The 25341-nt window shown below is 40.8% G+C and overlaps 1 protein-coding gene across 1 annotated transcript; it reads right to left on the bottom strand.

Moving 5' to 3' along the window:
• Nucleotides 1–5666: 5666 nt before the first annotated feature.
• On the bottom strand, nt 5667–6336 carry LOC136774222 (uncharacterized). Its single transcript, XM_066728392.1, has 2 exons — nt 5967–6336; nt 5667–5900 (listed from the first exon to the last, which is right to left on the bottom strand). Exons 1-2 carry the CDS (start codon nt 6166–6168, stop codon nt 5743–5745), a joined length of 360 nt encoding a protein of 119 aa, XP_066584489.1. The 5' UTR covers nt 6169–6336; the 3' UTR covers nt 5667–5742.
• Nucleotides 6337–25341: the final 19005 nt, after the last annotated feature.

Here is a 25341-nt window from a genome sequence, read left to right on the forward strand (position 1 = left end):
TATGTTCTTCGATTTGTCCAGCGGACCAGAAAAAACGACCAATGGGAGGACTCCCTCCTGTCTGCAACGGAAATTCGCAGTTCGATTGAAGCCTTGGTAAAGGTTGTTCAACGAACGCACTTCGCGAGCGAAATCTCAGCCTTGAATCATGGGTTACGTATACCGTCGCGGTCAAAGCTTCTTTCCTTACATCCGGTCATTGATTCACAAGGAATCCTAAGAATAGGGGGGCGGCTTCGGAACGCCGAAATTCCTGAACAAATGAAACACCCCATTATTCTTCCGGATTGCCACTTAACGGCCATACTCATTAGGCAAACGCACCTAGATACACTTCACGGGGGGCTCCAACTAACTTTGTCCACGTTGCGACAAAAGTTTTGGGTCGTGAATGCGCGAAATCTAGTAAAATCATGCGTTCACAAATGCGTCACGTGTGTTCGCGAACGCGCTAGACTCGGTAACCAGCTTATGGGATCACTCCCTGCCGCTAGGGTTTCGCGAAGCTTCACTTTTGAACACACCGGAGTAGACTATGCTGGGCCTTTCTTGGTTAAATTGCACCACGGTCGTAACGCAAAATCCATGAAATGTTACGTGGCAGTGTTCGTATGTCTATCTACCCGTGCTGTTCACTTGGAACTCGTTTCTCGATTGGATACCGAGGCCTTCCTCGCTGCGCTGTCTCGATTCATTTCTCGTCGTGGAAAACCCGCCGTTATGTACTCAGACAACGGCCTTAATTTTCAAGGAGCGGATGCGGAACTAAAACGCGCCTACCGATGTGCCTTAGAAGCCGCCCGCGCTCAACCCACCGAGTCCATCCGTGAAATCGAGTGGAAATTCATTCCGGTCGCTACTCCCCACTGGGGCGGTCTTTGGGAAAGTGCTGTAAAAAGTATGAAACACCACCTGAAACGCTCCCTCGGAGTTTTCGTGCCTAATTTCGAGGAAATGACCACACTACTGACGAAGATTGAGGCCTGCCTAAATTCACGACCTATATCGCGGTTACATGATGATCCAGAATCGTTGGACGTACTCACTCCGGGGCATTTTTTGTCAGGACGGGCGTTAAATTCCCCACCTGAATTATCCACCTTGGATTTACGAGAATCATCATTAAATCGTTGGCAAACCGTAAATCGAATCACCGAGACCTTTTGGAAGAAGTGGTCTTCCGAATACTTACACACGTTGCAACATAGACCGAAATGGCAGAACTCTAACTCGGAATTCGGTGAAGGAGATTTGGTGCTTGTCATAGTACCTAACAATCCTCCCCGTATGTGGACCTTGGGGCGGATTCTCAAACTAGTTCCTGGGGTGGACGGAGTAGCTCGCGTAGCTGTCCTTAAAACCGCGAGAAAAGAGATTCAACGGAGTCTCTCGCAACTCTGTAAACTCCCCTCTTAGCCCTCACTTTGGGTCGTATCAGGGTCTAGTTTCACCCTACTTTCCGGCATCCTGGGACTCTTCAGGTTGTCATCTCTCCTTCTCAAGCTTCCTGGGACTCTTCAGGTTGCTTAAACTTTCTTTCCCCGGTTTCCTGGGACTCTTCAGGTTACCACCTCCTCTCTCGGGCGTCCTGGGACTCTTCAGGTCGCCCTGTTTCCTGTTCCAAACCTTCAGGAACACTTTATGATCTCCGCCATGTCTTTTCTTCCAAAACTCCCACGATACTTACTGAGTCTTCGTACTCATCATTTACCTTTTTGGTGCAGTGAGATTTGATCATGGCGGATTATCCCTGGGCTCACCTATTGGGCATCGGATATGAGGACGAGGGGGATGATGTCCTCGAGTTACATGCCCCCCGGGAGGAGTCTGAATTTCGGCGGCTTTTCGGCCATATTCTCCCGGAGGGGCAAAAGGAGACGCCGGCACCGCCACCACCTCCAACCCCCGCAGCAAGACCGCGGACGAGACGGCAGAGGCCCGTCATCGCCTCAAAGAAGAGCATTGCCTCGGCGAACTGGTCTGGGAAAGTCCTCGACGATCCCAGCGCCAGGGAGCTCGAGCGCAATGCTCAAAAAATCCGAGTCCGGGCATTCGGGCAGGAGATAGAGGTGCCCCTCTATACGGCCCTGAAGTTGCGCCGCTGGAAGGCCTGGGCCCCGCAGGGCAAAATAACCCTGCGGTGGTCGCCGGCCTTAGAGCTTCATTCAGCGAAGCTCCATATGAAGCTGAAAAAATAGTCGTCTCGTCCTTATCTGTTTTTATATCTTTTATTTTATTTTATTTTTTTTTTGTAAATAAAATTGGTTTAAACTGATTACACTCTTTCTTCCTTGTTTTGACGCCATCGCGTCAACGGGGGGAGTTTGTTCGAGATTGGGAGGAACAGAAAATGTTGCGAAGTAGATTCCGCATTTCTCTGTAGTAGATAGGCTAGGATGGTTCTGGGACCGCGTGGCGAGGGGGTCGGGGTCCCGCGGGGGCAAGGGAAGTAGGGGAATTGCCCCCTCTCCTCGTGCGCGGTTGTGCACATGCGCATCGTCCTCCCCCGACGTTAAACTCGTAGGGTTCACACGTGACCTCCCCCCCTCTAATGTTAAGCAGTGGACGCCTGAGAGAGAGAGAGAGAGAGAGAGAGAGAGAGAGATTCCAGCAGAATAAACTCGTAGCGTACACACGTGGTCCCCCTTACGTTTATCCGTACAAGAGAGAGAGCCCCCCATCCCCCTTACGTTAAGCCATACAAGAGAGAGAGAGAGTAGTGCGATGATGCGACCTCCCCCCTCTTACGTTAAGCAGTGTACGTCTAAGAGAGAGAGAGAGAGAGAGAGATTCCATCTTTGTTCCTCTGTAGCTGATTCTTTGCAATATTTCTAGTACGGGATACAGTGGATTGGTGGAGAGGTAATGTAATAGAAAAAAAACATAAATTTAAGGGAAAAAGCCTTTCGGCATAAAAAACCCTCTTTATTTAAATACATATGAAATATATATATATAGGTACCGCAATAAAAACAGCAACAGCATCTATAATTAAAAAGAAAAATTATTTATATTTATTATTAATATTTATTATTATTATTTTTTTGTATTAACTCTTACCGATTTGGTGGGGACTGCCTGTCACACACACACACACAACCTAGCAGCTCACATAGGCTACATATTAGGTAAACGTAATATTAATTACAGCCTACGCGAGACTGCAGGTTGCTCCGCTGCAGACTGCTCCGCTGCAGGTTGCTCCGCTGCAGACTGCTCCGCTGCAGGCTGCTCCGCTGCATGCAGCATCCGCAGGGCTATGGGCAGCGAATGTGGCCGCCGCAGTGGCTGCTGCTGTTCGGGTATCGTGCGATACCCTCTTCGCACTGACTGCTGCTGCTGCTGCCTCACAATTGGCCTCACTATTGCCACTGGTTTGGAGGAATGTTTTAGATCCTCCAGCGTCACTTTCTTGTCCGGTAAACTAACTTTCCTTGTGGAACTCATGATGGTTCACTGAAGACTGATTTGAAGAATGCTCTCCTCTACGTGTTCAAATTTTCTCTCTCTCTCTCTCTCTCTCTCTCTATACTCCAGATGAAGTTTATACATCTTTAACAATACATATTAGCCTTCTCTCCACTTCAGATCAAGTTTACTTTTAAGGCGAATAGTCCATCGTCGTAGATACTTATCATCCGCTCTGTAATTTGAGCGGAGCCTACGTGACCTTACCTAAAGAGAAGTGGTTGGGACGTATTTGAAACACTTGAAAAGATTTAGGAGCAGTGTTCAAGGGTTCTATTGGTGTGAAAATGGCTCTCAAGGCAATATAACTGGAAAATGGTTGCTGGCTTGCGAGTACCGTTATTTTTTTAAAAAAAAAAAAAAAACCTTATGGATAAAGAATTTTTAAAATGTAAATATTTTTCTTAATAAAAATTTTATAGGTATTTGAGCGATATAATTCCAATTTGTTATTATTCAATAAAAAGGGAAATTGTTATGGATTGATGGAGAGGTAATTAAATAAAAAAAAAAAAATTGAAGGGAAAAAGCCTTTCGGCATAAAAAACCCTCTTTATTGAAATACATTATTGACTGATGATATATATGTATTTGCTTGCTTCCACCGTGACGAAGTAAGTTGTACCTCAGGCTCGTAACTTGTGTTCCCCCGTGACGAAAGTCTCAGATTGCGCAGCCTCCAAAATTTCTCTCTTCAAAAACATATTTGAATTAATGTTGTTCTTCGTTTTCCTCCTCCTCATCTTCCTCCTCCTGCTCTTGCTCCGCTTGCTCTAGCCCTTCTTGTATTCGATTTCTGAGCTCCACTAGTTTTTCAACAATTACTATCAAATCTTCTTCCTCTTGCACTGCTTCCTCCATTTCACCCATTATCTCCACAAGTTCTTCAACCAAGGCGCTAAATTCAGGAATATCCTCCGGATTCCTCAACAAATCTTCGTCCTCTTCCTCTATTTGTTCCTCTATTTCACTTATTATCCCCACAAGCACTTCAATCAAGGCATCAAAATCAGGATTATCCTTAAAAATGTCTCGTTTTTTAGATGTAGCACGGAACATTGTCACTGTCGTTGCTAGCGTTAAAATGATCTCAAGATTTTTCGTCACTAGTCGCTCAGATGCAAAACGATCTCCCAATGAAATATGAACTGACCGATTACGCACGTACATTTTAGTTAGTCAGATACCTTTCTTTATCAATACATATTAGTTAACTCTTTATCAAAACATATTAGCCTCCTATCCGAGAAGCGGAACGCAGTCAAAGAGAATTTCAATAGAGACCTGATACGACGAACGTGAATAATAATAATAATAATAGAAGGAGAAGGAGAAATAGAATTTTGAGGTTGTGAAATGAACGATATTTTTTTGTTATTTTAATTAAAATTTATAAATATATTTTTAATAACATACATAAAAAAAAAAAGTTATAATTGAATTTAATAATAATAAAATATTATAAAAATGAAGTGGTAGTGAGAGTAGCAGTAGTAGGAGCGGTATCATCTACGAGAAAAAAAAAATTAGGAAAAATTATACTACTTATCCAAGCACTTGATAGTTTTTTTTTTTTTTCATCGATTCTTACCGATTGTTGGAGAACGTCATTATCCTCGTCGAACCGTATTACATTTTCTGGAGAAATTTATTCCCAAATTTCTGGCTCCCACTCTACTTCACTACTATAATCTAATAGATTAGCCTCATCATCATCATCATCATCATCATCATCATCATCAATATTTGATGTTGATTTTTGCCGCTGAAGCTTCTTCCTCAACATTCTGACAATCGCGGTCAACGCGTTGTTATTCACTTCACCCCAATCTCCTTCCAAATCTACTTCTTCTTCTTCTTCCTCCACAAATTCATCCATATTCTGAATGTTTTCAATATTTTGTTCAATATTTTGTTCAGTAGTTAACCTGTACAATTTAATTGCACCCATTTTTTTTCTTGTTGAAACTGTCACGTCAAGCAAACTCGGTAGACTGAGAATGGTAGAGATGTAAGCTCAATACGAAATGTATAATTATTATTATTTTCTCTATCAATACGTATTAGATTTCTCCACTTCACAATAGCTATTAACAGCCTCCTCCTCCTCTTCTACTACCTCGTCCATACTTTGGATGATAACGTTTTTCACGTGAATTCAAGGTTGAGGAGCAGGGGTTTGCTAGTTGAACAATCGTTGTAGTTTTTTAAATAAAATTAATATATATTTTTAATAATATTTCTACAATAATTTTTAAACTATTCTATAAAAATTTAATAATAAAAGAAAAAGAAATTTGGTGATTCATCTTCCTTCTTAGTCTGCTTTGACACATTATCTTTTTCCTCCTCCTCTATTTTTTTCTCCTCTTCCTTCTTCATCTCCTTTGACTCAATATCTTCCCCGGTCTGTTTCTCTTCGTCTTTCTTCACTTTAATTTAAAAATACAAACAGGTAATAATTATGAAAAGGTAAAAAAGATAAAGTTAATACTTACATTCTTCCTCCTCTATTTTTTTCTCCTCTTTATCTTCTTCTTCCTTCTTCGTCTGCTTCGACTCAATATCTTTTTCCTCCTCCTCCTCCTCTATTTTTTTCTCCTCTTTATCTTCTTCCTTCTTCGTCTCCTTTGACTCAATATCTTTTTCCTCAGTCTCTTCGTCTTTCTTCACTTTATTTTTTTCTTCTTCCTTCTTCATCTCCTTTGACTCAATATCTTCCCCGGTCTCTTCGTCTTTCTTCACTTTAATTTAAAAATACAAACAGGTAATAATTATGAAAAGGTAAAAAAGATAAAGTTAATACTTACATTCTTCCTCCTCCTCTATTTTTTTCTCCTCTTTATCTTCTTCTTCTTCCTTCTTCGACTCAATATCTTTTTCCTCCTCCTCTATTTTTTTCTCCTCTTTATCTTCTTCCTTCTTCGTCTCCTTTGACTCAATATCTTTTTCCTCAGTCTCTTCGTCTTTCTTCACTTTATTTTTTGAAGAAAAAAAAATACAAACAAATAATAAATATAAAAATATTAAATAAATACTTACAGTTTTTATGCAAATAATGGTGCAGTTTCCGTTCATACTCTTCGAAGTAACGATTGAAGAAATCGTTAATTCGATTGACGTATTCCTCTGTCAATTCTCTGGGAAGAGTGGGTGAAAGAGGAACAATATCCTCTTGAATCATGATTAATTTACACTTTTCGCAGCTCATTTTTTCTTACTGTCACCGACGATGTTGTAACATTGAATGAGGCTGCGAGGACTTGTTTTCCCCTCTTTATTCCTCCGATGAATTTTAAAGAGTCACATTTTTGATTGTATCCACTTGGCAAAAACTGACACCTCCTCGTACGGGCAGTGGATACGTTCATTGTTCAAGTTCTTCTCTCGAACGTGTAAATTGCACGGTGTTTTTTCAAAATCATATAATTCAATTAAATCCTTAAACTTAGGGCAACCATACACTTCTAAATTAATATTATCCACATTCATCCTATTCAATAGATTTTTTTCAATGTTCCCTCCCTTGTAGGCTACTACGGGATTCTCGCACGTTAGGCAACCTCTAATAAAATCTTCCACATCCTCCTGCTCGTATTTCTCGAATCCCGTATCACTGTATTTTATACCATGCACCATATTTAGCAAAAACCACACAGTTTTTTTGTCTTTTTCACTAAGGTTTTTCATACTGTCACGCAAACGAAAAGATGCGTAAGAAATTTGATTACTTTTTAAATCAATTATAGCTATATCTTTATATTTAAGTTCTTTTTTATAAACTAAGAAACCTTCTATATCCATTATGTGAGTTATTCTATGCATTGTTGCGCTATTCTCGACGAAGATAAAAACTGAAATGAAGCATCTCCGAAGAAATATCTCCGTAGAGAGAGAAAGATTTTTTAAAAATATAAAGTTACATTCGATAAGGAGTCCATTGTTTCTTAATCTCTGGAAGATATTTTTTTTTTCCGAAGAAACTAACAATGGGAAAAAAATACATTCGATAAGGAGTCTTAATCTCTGGAAGATATTTTTTTCCGAAGAAACTAACAATGGGAAAAAAATTCTTAGAAAATATCCCCTCCTAAAAAAAAAACATTAAACTTTCTTAAATGTAACAAAAAAAAAAAAAAAAGATCGTTCAGTATTGCATCGAGCGACTGACGATAATGACACCGACATTCGTTGATTTTCAAGGTTTTGTATTGACCGACAAGAGTTTTATAGTTAAAGAATTTGCGGTGTTGCGTGATAATGAAGTGTATCACAATGTATTTTCACCACCATTTCAAGAAGCTTGGTTGAGCGATCTCGAGAGAGAACAGAATGAGTAAGTATTTTTTTTTTTTTAAATGTAATGTTTTGTATATAATTTTTTTTCTTTTTTAAAGTTGGCTTTATTTTAATCGACATGGATTCAATTGGACCGACGGTCATTCACCTTATTACAAGCATAAAGATGTAATAAGAAAGTATGTAACGTCGTACGATGAAGATTGGATTTTCGTGAAAGGACGGGAGAAATATGATTGGTTGAGAAAAATTTGCAACTTAGAAAATATATACAATGCGAAGGAGTGTGAGTGGGGTAAATTTTGTCTTGGATGGAGTAAAAATTTCGAACCACCGTTACCCAAGTGTATGAATCATTATGGTATATGTTCACTGCAAAATGTCTACTATATGAAATCTGTATATGATCAATATATAAAGGAATAAAAGACTTCTGAAAAAAAAAAAAAAAAACAATGTATATCAATGTTAGTATGCATCTCAGACGAAACAATGGGATGTGTAGATACCCCTACTTCCATTCTCTATTCGATATATATAAGCGTTACTCTTCGCGAGAGACGCATTCGCAATTATTAATTTAAGAAAAACACCAAAATGTTGACGGAATTGCGAAGAAAATTTTTTACAATTAATAGTGCGAATGAGTACGATGCGTGGGTACTGGAATGTCGCGAGCATATTCGACGATTGAGCAACGCGGATCGAGCTTTACCCGTTGGAACGCGTCAGAAGAATTTCGCCGAAATCGCGTGTATAAAGTGTCTGTTGCTACGAGCGCAGAGAGAATTGAATTATATTAAATCAGGGGCTGGTTGTAGCAATGACGTACAAGGACTTACCTGGGAGGAGCTTGATTCAGCGTTTCGAAGTCGAATATGCAGCGGCATGGTAGTTAATAGTAATTATATAGAGCCTAAGGATTTTTTAGTAGACGCGGAAGTATTAGTGCGTACGCGTATAGATAAGGTATTTGTTAGTGCAAATAGTGTTAAGGTTAATTGTGTATTTAACGGACAATTCATCTCTAAGGACCAGAGTGATGATAAAAACATTAGTACGACTAATGCTACATTGTATAAGACTGATAATTTTAGTGATTGGTATAGGAAAAACATTTTAGACGTTATTATACAAAAATTAAGTGAATTTCAAGAGCGTGATAGTGGATGGACTTTGCACAAAATTCATTATTTACTAGTTAACATTAATCGTTTTAACCCGTTGCACGCGGGTTGTAAAATTAATCTGCCATCCGCTATCACGAGTAGGAAAGCTCTGATAAATTTAGAAACCAGTGATAATGCATGTTTCGCGTGGTCCGTGACGGCGGCACTCTATCCAGCGAAACCTACGGCTCATCCAAATCGTACGTCCTCTTATCCACATTTTCGGACGGTTTTAGACGTCGGTAGCCTAACCTTTCCGACTACGCTAAAACAGATTCCGAAATTCGAGGTGGATAACGACGTGTCGGTGAACATCTTCACCTTGGAGAATGAAGAGCAAAATAGCGACGCAAAAATTGTGCCTCTTCAGGTGACGAGGAAGAAGAGATCGAGGCATGCTAATCTTCTTCTCGTCAACGATGAACAGGGAGCTGCACATTTTATGTGCATAAGGAATCTCTCGAGACTGGTGCGAAGCCAATTCACCAAGAGAGAAAATGCTCATTATGTATGCGATCGGTATGTATTAATAATAATAATAATAATACTGAAAAAATACAAATATAACTGCATATGTTTTATATTAAATTTTTTAGATGTCTCCACTACTTCCGCACAGTGGAGAGGCTCGAGTCGCACGAGCAGGATTGCGCGCAGCTCAACGATAATCTCCGCTTGATGTTGCCGAGCAAAGCCGAGGATCGCTGGGTTTCCTTCAAGAACATCAAAAATGGGGAACGAGCGCCATTCGTCGTATACGCGGATCTCGAGTGCATATTATTGAAAGTTGAACAATCGAACAGTAGTAGTAGTAGTAGTGATATTTATCAGAGACATGAACCTATTAGTGTAGGCTATTATTTAAAAAGTGCTCGCGATGCGTCACTCTCGAGGTACGACGCTCGTCGGGGTGCCGACTGCATCGAATGGTTCGTACGCGAGCTCGAGGACATTGCGCGCATCGCGAGCGAGACGCTAAGTACTATCGTGCCCATGCATAATCTTAGTCTTAGCGAACAATTGCGTCACTATAATGACCCCAATTGTCATATATGCAAAAAGCCGTTTCTTCCGAATCAACTACGAATTCGCGATCACGATCATCTGACCGGCAGATACAGAGGACCGGCTCACAATAATTGTAATTTAAATTTCAAAGATTCGCATGTCATTCCAGTAATTTTTCACAATTTATCCGGCTATGATTCGCATTTTATCTTCGAGACGATCGCTAATTTGTACGAGGGATCGGTATATCTGCTGCCTGTACATAAGGAAAAATACATTTCATTTACCAAATATTTGCGAAAATATAATATACAGTTGAGATTTATCGATTCGTTCAAATTTATGGCCTCCAGTTTGAACAAATTGAGCTCGTACTTGGCGGAATCTCAGCTGACAAATTTGAGGTCACAATTTTCGGAATTGAGCGTCGAGCAGTTCGACTTGCTTACGAGGAAAGGTATTTTTCCTTACGACTATGTAGATAGTGCGGCTAGATTGGAAGAGACGGCTTTACCACCGCGCCAGTCGTTTCACAACAGACTGACCGACAGCGATATCAGCGAGGAAGCATACAATCATGCCGTAGAGGTATGGACCAAATTCCACATGCGCACACTTGGGGAGTACAGTGACCTGTACTTGAAGACCGATGTCCTATTGTTGGCCGATGTTTTCGAAAGTTTTCGCGATAGTTGCATGCTAAATTATGAGTTGGATCCAGCCCATTATTATACGCTACCGGGCTTCACCTGGGACGCGATGTTGAAGCATACGGGAATCAGGCTGGAGCTTTTCACGGACGTGGATATGTTGCTGTTCGTAGAGCGCGGTATACGCGGTGGTTTGAGTCAGTGCTCCCATCGTTACGAGAGGGCCAACAATCGGTACATGCGGGACTACGATCCGGCGGAACCGTCGAAATATCTCATGTATTACGACGTAAACAATCTGTATGGGTGGGCAATGTGTCAGCCGCTGCCCACCCATGGATTCCTATGGATCGAGGACGCTGCCAATCTCGATGTCTCCGCTATACCCACGGATCATCCCGAGGGTTATATTTTGGAGGTCGATTTGGAGTATCCGCGCGAGCTTCACGACAAACACGCGGACCTACCGTTCTGCATGGTGCGCGAGAAACCGCCGGGCGCTAGCCAGGAGAAGCTGCTGGCCACTTTAAACGATAAGACCCGTTACGTAATACATTATCGCGCTCTGCAACAATGTATGCGTAATGGACTGGTACTGAAGCGTATACATCGTGGTTTAAAGTTTCAACAGTCCACCTGGCTACGCGATTACATCGAGCTGAACACGCGTTTGCGCACCGCGTCCACCAATGAATTTGAGAAGAATCTCTTCAAATTGATGAACAACGCGGTTTTCGGTAAAACAATGGAGAACGTGAGGAATAGAGTTGACGTGAGGCTCGCAACCAAGTGGGAGGGAAGATACGGGGCGGAAAGCCTGATTTCCAAACCGAATTTTCACAGTCTCGCGATTTTCAAGGAGAATTTGGTCGCGATTCAATTATCGAAATTGTCCGCGAAATTTGATAAACCCATTTACGTGGGAATGAGTATTTTAGATATTTCAAAAATTTGCTTGTATGAATTTCACTATGACTATATGCTTCCTACATTCGGCGGTAAATGTAGAGCGATGTATACCGACACGGACAGTCTGATATACAGTGTCGAGTGCGACGACGTTTACTCGGTCATGAAACGCGATCTCGCGCGATTCGACACCAGCGATTATCCTGACGATAATCGGTATGACTTGCCACGCGTCAACAAAAAGATACCCGGTCTGATGAAGGACGAGAACAATGGTCGTATCATGACCGAGTTCGTAGGACTGAGGGCAAAAATGTATACTTTCAAGGTGCAGGACTGTGCGAGAATTACCAAAAAAGCCAAAGGTGTCAAAGGTTACGTTATCGATAGAAATATAACATTTGACGACTACAAGGATTGTTTGAACAATTTCACCGTACAGTCTCGCAGTCAAAATTTAATAAGATCGAAGCTGCACCGAGTTTTCTCGATCAGTCAGCGGAAGGTCGCCCTCAGTCCGTACGACGACAAGCGTTTCGTTACACCCGACACCACGGCGACTCTACCCTGGGGACATTATAGTCTAAAATTATAATTTATTTATTGTTTTTATTTATTCGCTTTATTTAGTTATTTATGTATTTATTCTATATTTTGATACATCTTAATAAAAGTTTTTATAAAACATTGCTCTTATTTATCCAGGAATTGTGCGTACTGTCGAATCCCAGCCACTTAACGAACACTTTTTCGCCCTTTCTGCGCAATACTCTCTCCACCAGATACACATCGGGATTGATGGTTTTCGAAAGCTCGTATTCGTAAAATCCACCCAACAGTTGCGTGCCCCTGGAATCCTTGAGGAGATACGTAGCGGGATTGGTACTCTGCACTTTCGCCACCTCGAATATTTCGGTCGTCCAATTTGGCGTGTAGCCTTTGGCGAACATCTGCTTGTATTTACTGATTCGTACGAAATCGCCGACTTTGAACTTGGCACGACCTGCGACCTTGATGTTACTGTATACTGTCTTGAGTAGCTTATCTGCATGCTCGGGTTTCACATCCACGGGACGCATTCCCGTGGTACGATGCTTTCGCGCATTGTACGCGTCCACCAACTCTTGCAGCATAGCGCGCCACTTGTAATTACCGTTCAACGTAAATCGTTTCCACATTTCCGTCTTCAACGTACGATTCCAGCGCTCGACTATCGACGCTTTCATCACGCTGTAGGTCGAGTAGTGATTTATCCCGCGTTTCCTCATCAACGCCCGAAAGTCACTGTTGTAAAACTCCTTGCCGTTGTCGGTCTGTAAATTTTTCGGACATCTGCCGTCCTTCAGTAGGATTCTCGTCATTGCCGTCGTCACTTCTCCGCCGCTCTTGGTCTTCAATGCCACCGCCCAAGCGTATTTTGAGAGGGTATCGATTACAGTGAGAATGTACTGGTGACCCGCATCGACGTAATTGCGCATATCAACAAGATCGGCCTGCCAGAGATCGTCGAAGCCGCGCACGATGACTCTTCTGCGTGGAAAATTTATCCTCGCCGGTGCGTGGAGCTCCTCCACCAACTGTATCTTTTCTTTGCTCATTTTTTTTTTTTTTTTTTTCGAAATTCCTAATGAAAAGTGTTGCTAAGTATTGCTCTTTCCAGATCTCTTTTACTCACTTTATCATCCAATTTTTCGCAAATTGTTTGAAAAATTTGGTCCATCTTTTTCTCAAATTGTTCATTATGTGTATTCAATGCCATTGTCAGATATTGCTTGAATTCAAGCAGTAAATGCTCTAAATTGGGTTCGTGTTTCCTACTCTCACCATCCAGTCCAATTCCAAATTTATTTATCGACATTTCAAATGCACTACTTTGTATTTCAAAAATCAGTCTCTTTTTCCTCGCTATTATTCCTCTTTTTGATGGCTCGTAATGTCGAGAGTAAACATTCTACGATGTATGTTAAACAAATGCAAATTTCACAACAGCAGGAATCAGACATTTAATTTTTTTTTTTTTTTTACCTCGTACTACCGAAAGACGTTGATATTACACTGAGGTAAGAGTGTAACGTGCAACTTTCTTTATACGATGAGATCCTCCTCGCGCAACTCCTCGATTATCGACTGTATCTCGTTGTGATGACTCGTATTACCGGCAGCCACCGACGCGATCAAAAGTCTCAAACGTTCGATCAATTCATTCGGATCGTTCCAATGTACGTAGTTGATTGGTCCCTCGGTGACACGCATTAGTCCTTTACCCCTTTTTTTCGATGCTGTTGATGCTGCGCCTGACGGTTTACTTGCGCCCGACGGTTTACTTGCGCTAGACGGTTTACTTGCGCCCGATGTTGACGCGTCAGAAGTTGACGATTTTCTTGCGCGTGATGTTGATGGTAACCGATAAGGTGGTAAAATAGGTTTTCCCAATAGCAATGGTTTCATAATTTCTGTATATTTTGCACCTCTATTACCTTTGATTTGTTTTAGACTATCGTTTAACAGTTTATGCGCTTTAGTTTGATTGAGAATACTCTTGTATCGTTCCAAATCGTCGGGTTCTATAATGGCTCGATTGGGTTCTCTCATGAAAATTAGTTCATAAGTACCTCTTGTACCGGTGTATAACTTCTTATCGAGAATAATATCTCCCTCATGACTTATTTCAAATTTACATTTACCAAGCGTCAGTTGATCATCTTCATAACGAGGTCCAAAAGCATGATCAATCAAGTTCTCCCTATCAGTCAGAAGTAATTTAATATACTTGCCAGGAATCGGATGTAATTTAATATGTTGAAAGACATGTTGAAACAAGCCTGGTTCCTGTTTTTCATCAACATTTAATTTTTCTAGCAAACTTTTTTTTGAATCGGGCGACGGTTGATCGGTTATAGAAGACTCGTCGTCGTCGTCGTCGGTCATGAAATCCAATGGATTCGTAATAGTTTCACTAATATTACTACTACTAAGATTCTTTGCTCGTTTATGCGGTGTCGATGTGAAGTAGGCTCCCCTCTTCAATTTATCGTTGTATTTGACAAACGAACTATTATTATTATTATTATTTGTGTTATCCTCCGTTTGCGAAACGAGTTTCTTCAATGGTTCGACTATCGGCTTGAATGTCTCGTTCAAACTGCTCTCCATTATCGCCTTCTCCGATTTCAAGGCACGATGCTTGTCGCGAATCACCTCGCTCGTCTTGGCGATCCTCTTCAGAAGCGATTTTTCATCCATCGCGATGCTGTATAAAACAGCTTTCCCCCGAATTGAACGGTTTTTAACCGACCTGTTGCGATGCTGTATTCTCCCCGAACCGACACGGGTTTTAACCGACCTGACACGGTGATCCGAACAGCCTGCGCTCCAGTATCAAACTGACACTCAAGGCCGTGATCGTGAAACCTTACCGGCATGATTATCGACATTCACAAGGCCGAAACCTTACCGGCAAGGTCGAAACCTTACCGGCCTGACAAGACCGTTCACTCGATCGTGGCGTACTCGTTGAAACCTTTGCGATAACGACCGTTCCTCAGAGAGCTATCCTTGTCTATTACTAGGAAACCGTAATCGCGACTCCAAAAGGTCGAACACAATGTGAGAAATTTCTCATACGACATATCACTGTTGACGTGATCGTTGAAAATATGCTTCAGATTAGTTCCATCCTGCTTAAATATTATTAGCAAGTTTGCGTTATCTCGTATCAGATGCTTCGGTATTTTCGCATAAGTCTGACAGAGGTAGAAACAATCGATGTTGGAATGTCTACCCATGCAAAAGTAGTCCCTTATATTGTCCTGCTTGTCGTTGGCCACATCGTCGAATATGAAAATGGAATTCGGCTTTGCATCCGCGACGTTCACAACCTCGCAATTGTTGGAAAATTGAAAGTAACCGATTTCCTCCGTTTCCTGCAGAAGCTGCTCCAGATATCGATACTTCGGTTGCTGCAGCGATTTCGAGTAGACGTACAGGTTCTCGAATCTCACACCGTGCGGACTCTCTATGAGGCTCAGCAGCACGTTTGTCTTACCGCAATTCGACGGACCGCAAACTATGCAGCGTATCGTAGATGGTAATAGCGATCCGTGACGTTTTTTTTTTATTTGCGCGGTAGCATTGTGAGCATCCAAATTTGTCACGCGAATAGTCGGCACGTGCTTCACGAAATGCATCCTCGCTATTGACCTTCGGCAACAGCCGTATCGTTCATTTATATTTCGCGATTCACGGAACTATTCGGTCAGTTGCCATTACGATGGCGTTCATGCTAGTCGTCGTCGATTCCCTGCATAACTTGACGAATCATCAGCTCGAACACATACCGAAGATCGTATTGCTCGAGTACTTTCCAGACAGTATCGCGAGTGTGTGGGAAAGATTACCTCGGCACATTCGCGCGGACTCGGATGTGCAGCAATATCAATATTGTTTGCAACACTACAATCTACCTGATACCACTCACCACGACGGACCACCGAGACGGATAAAAGACTGTTACGTTTGTCAGCAAGAGAAGCAGTTGCTCTAAATGTCTGGATCGTTCTTCAATAAAGTCTTGAAAAAATTGCCATTTGAGCTGCACGTGCCCGGTTACAATTATTGCGGACCCGGCACTCGACTTCGCGAAAGATTGGAGCGCGGCGATCGTGGTATAAATCCGCTGGACGAGGCCTGCCTCGATCACGACTTAGCATATTGGCACAACGAGGATCTACCGGAGCGTCATCAGGCCGATAAAGTGCTAGCGAGGAGAGCGCGTGAACGTATTAACGCAAGAGACGCGACCTTGGGTGAACGCGCGGTCGCCGCAGCCGTATGGGCATCGATGAATGCTAAGCGTAAACTTGGCTTGGGATTACATAATATTGTTGCGATGAAGAAAGCAGTAGCGGCTAAAAAAAAGAACAACAACAACAACAAGAAAAAAATTGGTATTACGAGGAAGAGAAGAATTCGAATGCCGAGGAAACGGGGTGGTATAATACCTATACTTCCACTACTAGGTGCAGTCGGAGCATTGGCAGGTGGAGCATCGGGTATAGCGAGTGCTGTAAACCGTGCAAAAGCTGAGAGAGAACGATTGCGGGAAATGCAACGTCACAATCGCGCGATGGAAGCGTCGCGCGAGAGAGGTAGAGGTCTTTATCTGAAACCGTACAAGCGAGTCGTCGGAGAGGGTATCCGTGGAAAAAAAAAAAACAAAAAAAAAACGACAAAAAAACGGTCGAGGAAGAAAATGAATGAGGGAAAATTTCGTCGTCGTGGCGATGCTCTCCCGGATTCAGGTCCTACTAGTAACGTACAATTGGCACTCATCTGCCGACGCATACCATACTTCCGTGGAGTCTTTATGCGCACATCTCTGCCGCTAGACGGGCCGCGGTGCAACGAGTGCGCGATCGTGAATCTCGACGATCAATGCGGTCCTGGTACCCACTGGGTAGCCTACGTCAAGCGTAACGACATCGTCCTATACTTTGATTCCTTCGGAAATTTGAAACCGCCGAAAGAATGTGTGCGTTACTTTGGCCCTAACGTTACAATCTACTACAATCATGATCGATATCAATCGTACGATAAAAGCAATTGCGGTCAGTTGTGCGTGAAATTCCTGCGAGAACAGATACTTTGAAAAAAAAAAAAAAAAAAAAAAATGTCTTTCACCGTGACATTATCGGATCGTAAATCAGTATTAAATTCAGATTTCTTTCCCCCCATCAATCTGCAAGACGATCGGTACGAGATCGGTCTCGTGGACATGCAAACGTACAACTCGATAGCCAATGTGGACGAGACGAATAATAAGTTCTACTACGACAACGATAAGGTACTGACGATACCCAGAGGCTGTTACGAATTGAGTGCGATAAATGAGTATTTGCAGTCTCAAATTTCTGCGAGACACGAAATTCAAGACGACATTGACAGCGTTATTCTTCTACGAGCGAATAACAATACACTGAAGAGTGAAATATTCTGTAAATATTCGATTGACTTTGGAAAACCGAATAACATTGGCTCGCTACTGGGCTTCTCGTCGAATCGCGTGATCGAGCCGAACGTCCAGGCTGAATCCGACGATACCGTGGACATTGTGAAAACAAATATTCTACGCATCGAGTGCAACATTGCGGGTGGTGCGTACACCAACGGTAGACCACGACACATTATTCACGAGTTCTTTCCCAGCGTACCACCGGGCTATAAAATCTCGGAGGCACCGAAAACCGTCATTTATCTACCGGTCATCGTCAGAGTAATCGACCGTCTCACGTTACGTATCCTCGATCAGGACGATCGTCTCGTAGACTTTGGACGTGAAGAAATTACCATAAGATTACACATTAAGAAATGTTAATTTACAAAAGTAGTAGCGAGGATTATAAAGCGGTGAAACTGGATGAAACGTTCGCTAGTCGTTCGTCCTACGTGGAGTCGAATACACCGGCTCGGAGTGAAAATCGCGACAAGAGGAGCTTCCTGCTAACGAGAAGAAATATCGAATTTTTACAATCATTGGGATTCACCGTGAAGAGATTGGGCGAAGGTAGTACATAGTGGAACAATGGCAGATCCCTTGAACGTCACCGCACCGCTGACCTACGACAATCGCATCACGAAAATGGAGATGCATGCCTATAATCCGTATGCGAACGCCTCGTTGGCGAACAGCGACGAGATTCGCATTCCCATACAGCAGCAAGATTTGATACTCCTGCCGTGCGAGAGTTATCTCTACGTCGAGGGCCAGCTGGTGGAGGGTACGCGTGACGCGAGCGCCACCAACGATGATACAGTTACGCTCGACTGCAATTCCGCGGCTTTCCTCTTCGACGAGATTCGTTATGAATTGAACGGTATCGAGATCGACCGATGCAGAAACGTCGGTATTACCAGCACTCTGAAGAATCTCGTTTCCCTGAGCACCGAGGAGAGCGCCAGTCTACGTCATTCCGGATGGTTCGTCGCTACGGCCAGAGACCGGCTCAAAAAGGAGGCGGCTGTTAAGAATTTCAGCTTTTGCGTGCCCCTGAAAATGCTGCTGGGATTCTGCGAGGATTATCGGCGAGTCGTCGTTAACGCGCGTCACGAGCTCGTTCTCATTCGCGCGCGCGACGATACAAACGCCATTTACTCGGCGGTGAAAATCACCGATTCGTCGATCAAGCTGCTACGAGTGCAATGGAGAATACCCCATGTGACTCTGAACGAAATTACGAAACTCCAATTTCTCGGTATCGTCGAGCAGGACAAGAGTCTGTCACTCGCTTTTCGCGCCTGGGAACTTTACGAGTATCCCCTTCTGCCCAAGTCGCAGCGACACACGTGGTCCGTGAAAGCGTCCACGCAATTGGAGAAGCCGCGATACGTCATTCTGGCGTTCAGAACGAACAAGAAGAGTAATCAGCACGAGGATGTGCTGAGATTTAATCATTGCAAAGTCCTCGATGTCAAACTCTATCTGAATTCCGAATCCTATCCGTACGATCGTCTCGACACTGATTTCACGAAATCCCGCTACTCCGTCCTCTACGACATGTATGTAAAGTTTTTCACCTCCTATTACGCTGGTGAGAAACTCGGGAGACCCATGCTCGACTATACGGACTTTTTGACGTACGGGCCGCTCTTCGTCATCGACTGCTCGCATCAGAACGAGTCCATAAAAACCGGCACGGTCGACGTTAAACTCGAGATCGAGTGTATGGAAATCATTCCGGATAATACTACAGCCTATTGTTTAATCATACACGATAAAATTGTACAATATAATCCTCTTACGAATATTGTTAGAAATGTAAGTTAAAAAAAAAAAAAAAAAAAAAAAATTATTGTTAGAAATATAAGTTTATAAAAAAAAAAAAAAATAAAATACTTTCTTAAAGTTCTTAATGTTTTATTCCTAAATTCTACATTATGGGAGATTAAACGTAGGGAATAAATAAATATTAATAATTATAAGCATCAATTAATTTTTTATTTTTAATACAAAATATCTATCAAACTTTACACTTAAATTCCACGTTGTGGTATTTTCCTCCTTTGTATAGCATTATTAAATTTTTGGCTGTTGCAGCCTTTTGCAGCTGCTGCAACTGCTCCGTATCCTCCGCCAATTTTGCCATTCTCCCTGGCAAGAATACCCAATCGGCTGTTGGCAGCTTTACAATAATTTTTATGCCATATTTTGTCTTAATTATTTCAACTTCAGATATTTCGTATTCGTCATTTTCCGTTAAGCTATCTAATTTAACGAATTTTTTTGGAATGACACTTCCCAATTCATTGATCTTATTGAAGTTCATTTTTATCTCTATGAAAAAATTAGTCTCATTAGAGTAAAAAAAAATCAATTAAATAATGCATTTACTAATCGAATGAAAAAGAAAATCCTTACCTTTTTTTATTTATGTAAGAATCAAGTTTATTTTTAATGCGTTCAAACACACACAAACTTATTTTTTCTTAATAGTTCAAGCACGCGTGGTACGACTATGCAGCTCTCGTTTAACAGACTGACTTTTTATATGAACGATATTATCATATATTAAGCGTATGCAATGTTTGGAAGGGGTAATTTTTGTTTTTTTTTCTTTCTTACTTGCGATGAATTTCCATTGTGATTGACCTATAGGTTTATCACAGTATAACACAATAGGAAAAAATATCTATGGATATCACTATACGGGGATTATTCAGAGGGTATAGTGTATCCTTCTTAATTAAGAAAGAAATAATGGAAGGGGTAATTTTTTTTTTTTTTTTTTCTTACTTGCGATAAATTTCCATTGTGATTGACCTGTAGGTTTATCACAGTATAACACAATAGGGAAAAATATCTATGGATATCTCTATATACGGGGAGGGTATAGTGTCTCCTTTAAGAAAGAAAGAATGGACTTCTAATGTAATTTCATATTGAAAACAAACGATAAAGACTCTCTCTCTCTCTCTCTCGACGGGATTTCTTCAGAGGCTGCATTCAGTCCTCGAACGTTCATCAGTGCGGATAGTAAAGTAGAAAATTAAAGAAATGGAAAGTGAACGTTGTTTAGTGACAATAAATCTAGTAGAGGAGGAGGAGGATAAAAATCAAGCAGAATCGATGTCTGATTACATCAAAAGAATTAACGATTCTCATAATCGTTATTTTGAAGAATATGAAGCAATGCTTCATCATAATATGCACATGAACTGTAAGTACTTATTTTAATTTCTTTTAAAGAAAAAAAACCCTACCCATCCATACAGATTGTTTATTTCAATAAATAGAATCATAAAAGAATTTTACGACACATATATTTGAAAACTGTTAACAATCCCACTATTTGACCAATTTTTTTTTTTTTTTTATTATTATTCAAAACGAAGAATTACGAAAAAAAAATTTTTTTCTTTTATTTTTTACCAGCCATTGCTTTAGAGGAGAGGGAGGAAGAAGAGGAGATGGTGGAAGAAGAGGAGATGGTGGAAGAAGAGGAAGAAGAAGAGTTTGTGATTTTTGTAAGTATATTTGCTTTGTTAAAATAGTTATTACAATATCAAAAAAAAAAAAAAAAAATAACAAAATGTTTCTCAAATATGTCCCAGGTGAAAAATATGGCCACACAAACGGAGTCCATTGCTACAAGAACTGAGGCTACGCAAATGGAGCCTCAGATAGATCTCACACCACATTACTGGTGTACAAATTGTACAAAATATGGTCACCTACGCATCAATTGTTCACTACCAGAGTGGTGTAGCATTTGTCATAAATATATACATCATGCAATTGAATGTAAAAAAAATTTCTAAAAAAAAGCATTGTAAATAAAACCTTTTTAATACTTCAATAAATTATAATTAAAAAAAAAAAAAAAAAAAAAAGATTCCCTTTTTTCTAACTTACGAAAAAAAAAAAAAAAAAAATATGGGGGAGCGATCACTGGATCGCTCTCTACGAGTATTCTCTCTCTCTCTCTCTCTCTTAGACGTACACTGCTTAACGTAAGAGGGGGGAGGTCGCATCATCGCACTACTCTCTCTCTCTCTTGTATGGCTTAACGTAAGGGGGATGGGGGGCTCTCTCTCTTGTACGGATAAACGTAAGGGGGACCACGTGTGTACGCTACGAGTTTATTCTGCTGGAATCTCTCTCTCTCTCTCTCTCTCTCTCTCTCTCAGGCGTCCACTGCTTAACATTAGAGGGGGGGAGGTCACGTGTGAACCCTACGAGTTTAACGTCGGGGGAGGACGATGCGCATGTGCACAACCGCGCACGAGGAGAGGGGGCAATTCCCCTACTTCCCTTGCCCCCGCGGGACCCCGACCCCCTCGCCACGCGGTCCCAGAACCATCCTAGCCTATCTACTCTCTGTTATATCTCCCATCTCTATTGCGCTCACAATAGACGGCTAGACCGACAGCGTCTAGCCGCTCTATCTGTCTCTCTCTCCGCGGCGCGCTTGCGCGTCTTCTGGCCCTGGCGCGTCGCGGCCGCGAAGCGACACTACTTGCGCGCTTGGCCACTAGGTGGCCAGCGCCCGCGGCAGCTCTCTCGCTGGCAAGATTAGTGTCGCGTAATTATATAGATGGGTCCTTGATAAGGACCCATCGCACCCTCGCCTTGCTCGACCGCTGTATAGCAGCAGCAACCGCAGCAACGAAGCAGCTTTTGTTCGCCTACACGGCACTTAACTGACGCCTCAACGGCAGCGCCTCCACTTGGGCAACTTTTTGGGATACTTTGGTAAGTATCACCCACCACCCACTGCCTACCAAGAGGGGACTACCCCTCTGCGGCACATTCCTCCCTCCTTAAGGGAGATTTCTCCGGGGACTGCCCGGGAGAAATTCAACCCTCTCCTTCCCCTCCACACTGCCTCCGAGGACTACCTCGGACCCAGTGTTCCGACCCCCAAGTCCAGGGCTCTCGACGAGTCGGGTAATGGGAGGGGTAGAATTCACCCTAGGGGTTGGGGTGGCTTGGAGCCACTTGAGCTCTTGGAGAAGGCGGCCGAAGGGCAAGGGGACTTCCCCTTCCCTAAAACCACTTCTCCAACTTCGCTTCCTCCCGGGGCTGGGGATTTTACTAGGGAATACCCTAGGGAAATTGTCCAGTCCGGGAGCTTATAAGTCCGCGCTCCTTTCTGGGGAATTCTAGTCTCTGGGGTTCTTGGGAAACTTCGTCTACCGAAATTCCCTAGAATTCGACGACGACAAATTCCCTAGGAAGACGATCATTTTTAACTTAGCGGTTCTTTTGTAAAAATATTGTAAACTTTTGTATATATTTATTTATTAAATAAAAACTCTTTTACCACATAACCTGGCTTTGAATACTTTATTTTAGAATAAGGCCTTCCTTTCTGACCACAGGTTCGGAGCCAACTTGAGGCACTGTTTCGCACAACGCCACTATACCAAAATAGAAAAAATTTTTTCTCCATCGATTAAATGATATTATTAATGAAATTATTTATTTTAGATGTAAGAGAGGCCGATGTAGAAGAAGGTAGAAATAATGTAAAAAATAAATATAAAATAAACGAAAGATAAATATTTCTAAAAGCCAAGTAAAATAAGTTTGATAATATATTAGAAAGAGTTTAGCGTTTAAAAGTACACTGAAGGAAAGTGAGAAAAAACAATTCGAGGCAGGATGGCCGGTTAACTAAGGCCAATCAGAAATTACCTTTGAAATATTAAGATTAATGATAAAAAACTCTTATACAATATTTTAATATTGCGAACATTTTGAGTTATTTAGCAATATGTCATTTGGTCAAGAGTATGCCTAAATTGTTATGCAGCTCGATAAATATTGATAATATGAACAAATTTCATACGAGCTTTTGCAGATATAATATTAAGGAGAAAATCTAATAACAATTTTCTTATAATTTTGAAGTTATAGATCAAAATGTTTTAGGCCTAAATTTACTAAGTTCACAGCTAATATAAATTGTTATAAGCTCATTATTTATGAACTATATTGAAAAAAGTGTGGAGCAACTTTTTAAGGATATGGTTATTTAGAACATATAATTGCCATAGATGTTTTTCATATTATTGATATTTATTAATGAGTTATGTAAGTCAATGTTTTGGCGATATGTATTGTTATTTAACTCAATAGATATCAATAAAGAAAAAAAAATTATTCCACTTTATTCTTACATATTACCATATTTTATAATATTATTCTATACTTCGTTTGGAAAATGCTCATATGTAATGAGTTATGTACCTATCCCCCACAAAACAGACTTCGCCTGTAAAAAAAGGCGGCAAGTACATAAACCATCTAGCATAAATGATATAGTAAAATTATCCAATTAAAAAAAGTAGTGAAATCCAAATATTAGGCAAGTATATTTTTTTACCTTAACAAAAGTTAAATTTTCGAAAAAAAAAGGAACAAAAAAGTTACTTGCCGGGTCCGTAATGTTCATGCACAGTGGGAAATGAATCGTGTGTGATTCAAGTATAGCGTAGTATAGCAAATTTCATATTAGGATAAAGATTGAAGTTAGCCGAACTACAGACGATTCAATTTCTCACTGTGCATGGACATTACGGGCCCGGCAAGTAACTTTTTTGTTCCTTTTTTTTTCGAAAATTTAACTTTTGTTAAGGTAAAAAAATATACTTGCCTAATATTTGGATTTCACTACTTTTTTTAATTGGATAATTTTACTATATCATTTATGCTAGATGGTTTATGTACTTGCCGCCTTTTTTTACAGGCAAAGTCTGTTTTGTGGGGGATTTCATAACGTTTTGTAAGAGAATATATATTTAAAAAATTAAATTATTCTTTTAAATTCTACAGAATTTAAAGAAAATTTCCACATTTCTCATGTTTTGAAACAACAGCGCTTAACTAATAAAAATATTATAATATCTGTAAACTATTAGCCTCATATTCTAAAGAATTTCAATCCATACTGAGTTATAAGCCCTTCTTTTCTCAAGATTTGACTTTAAATTTACTCCTTTTTTCATATTTTTATGAATTGCAAGGTTTCAACATCATCATTGATTTCTGGAATATTCTCTGCCATACCAAGATCTTTTTTATCTTCCTCTGGACATTCTGTATCAGGAAATACCACAGATAAGATGATTGAAGCCTCTGGTTCATAGATATTCTGCTGTCAATTTCCTACTTTTATCTACCGTATGCCTGTAATGTGAAAAATGATAAATAGGTAGTATTTTTATAATTATAAGCTTCTATAGATTTTCTGGTTATAATATCTGTAAACTATTAGCCTCATATTCTAAAGAATTTCAATCCATACTGAGTTATAAGCCCTTCTTTTCTCAAGATTTGACTTTAAATTTACTCCTTTTTTCATATTTTTATGAATTGCAAGGTTTCAACATCATCATTGATTTCTGGAATATTCTCTGCCAAACCAAGATCTTTTTTATCTTCCTCTGGAGATTCTGTATCAGGAAATACCACAGAGAATTTCATTGAAGTCTCAGTTTCTTAGAAATTCTGCTGTCAATTTCCTACTTTTGTCTACCGTATGCCTGTAATATGAAAAGTGAATAATTGGTAGTATTTTCATAATTATAAGCTTCTAGATGTTTTGGTCATAATATTTGTGAACTATTAGCCTCATATTCTAAAGAATTACAGTCCAAACTGAGTGGCAAGCCATTCTTTTCTCAAGATTTGACTTTAAATTTACTCCTTTTTTCGGTGCCCGGACAGCAGACCTACAAAATATTTTTAATGGAGTATACTTTCTATCCATTCTATAAATATGACTGTCACGGGTGAATATTCGCGCATGCTCACAATTATAACGAAAGAGTTCCATAGG

Source organism: Prorops nasuta, unplaced genomic scaffold, assembly GCF_024137725.1.
Source record: "Prorops nasuta isolate Cenicafe-Biocafe unplaced genomic scaffold, Cenicafe_Pnas_1.2 PNAS00001, whole genome shotgun sequence".
NCBI lineage: Eukaryota > Metazoa > Arthropoda > Insecta > Hymenoptera > Bethylidae > Prorops > Prorops nasuta.

Coding starts and splice junctions, on each gene's coding strand:
- LOC136774222 (XM_066728392.1), bottom strand. CDS start 6,168: ATGAAGAAGGAAGAAGAAAAAAATAAAGTGAAGAAAGACGAAGAGACT. Junction 5,901..5,966: donor AAAAATAGAGGAGGAAGAAT/GTAAGTATTAAC, acceptor TTTAAATTAAAG/TGAAGAAAGACGAAGAGAAA.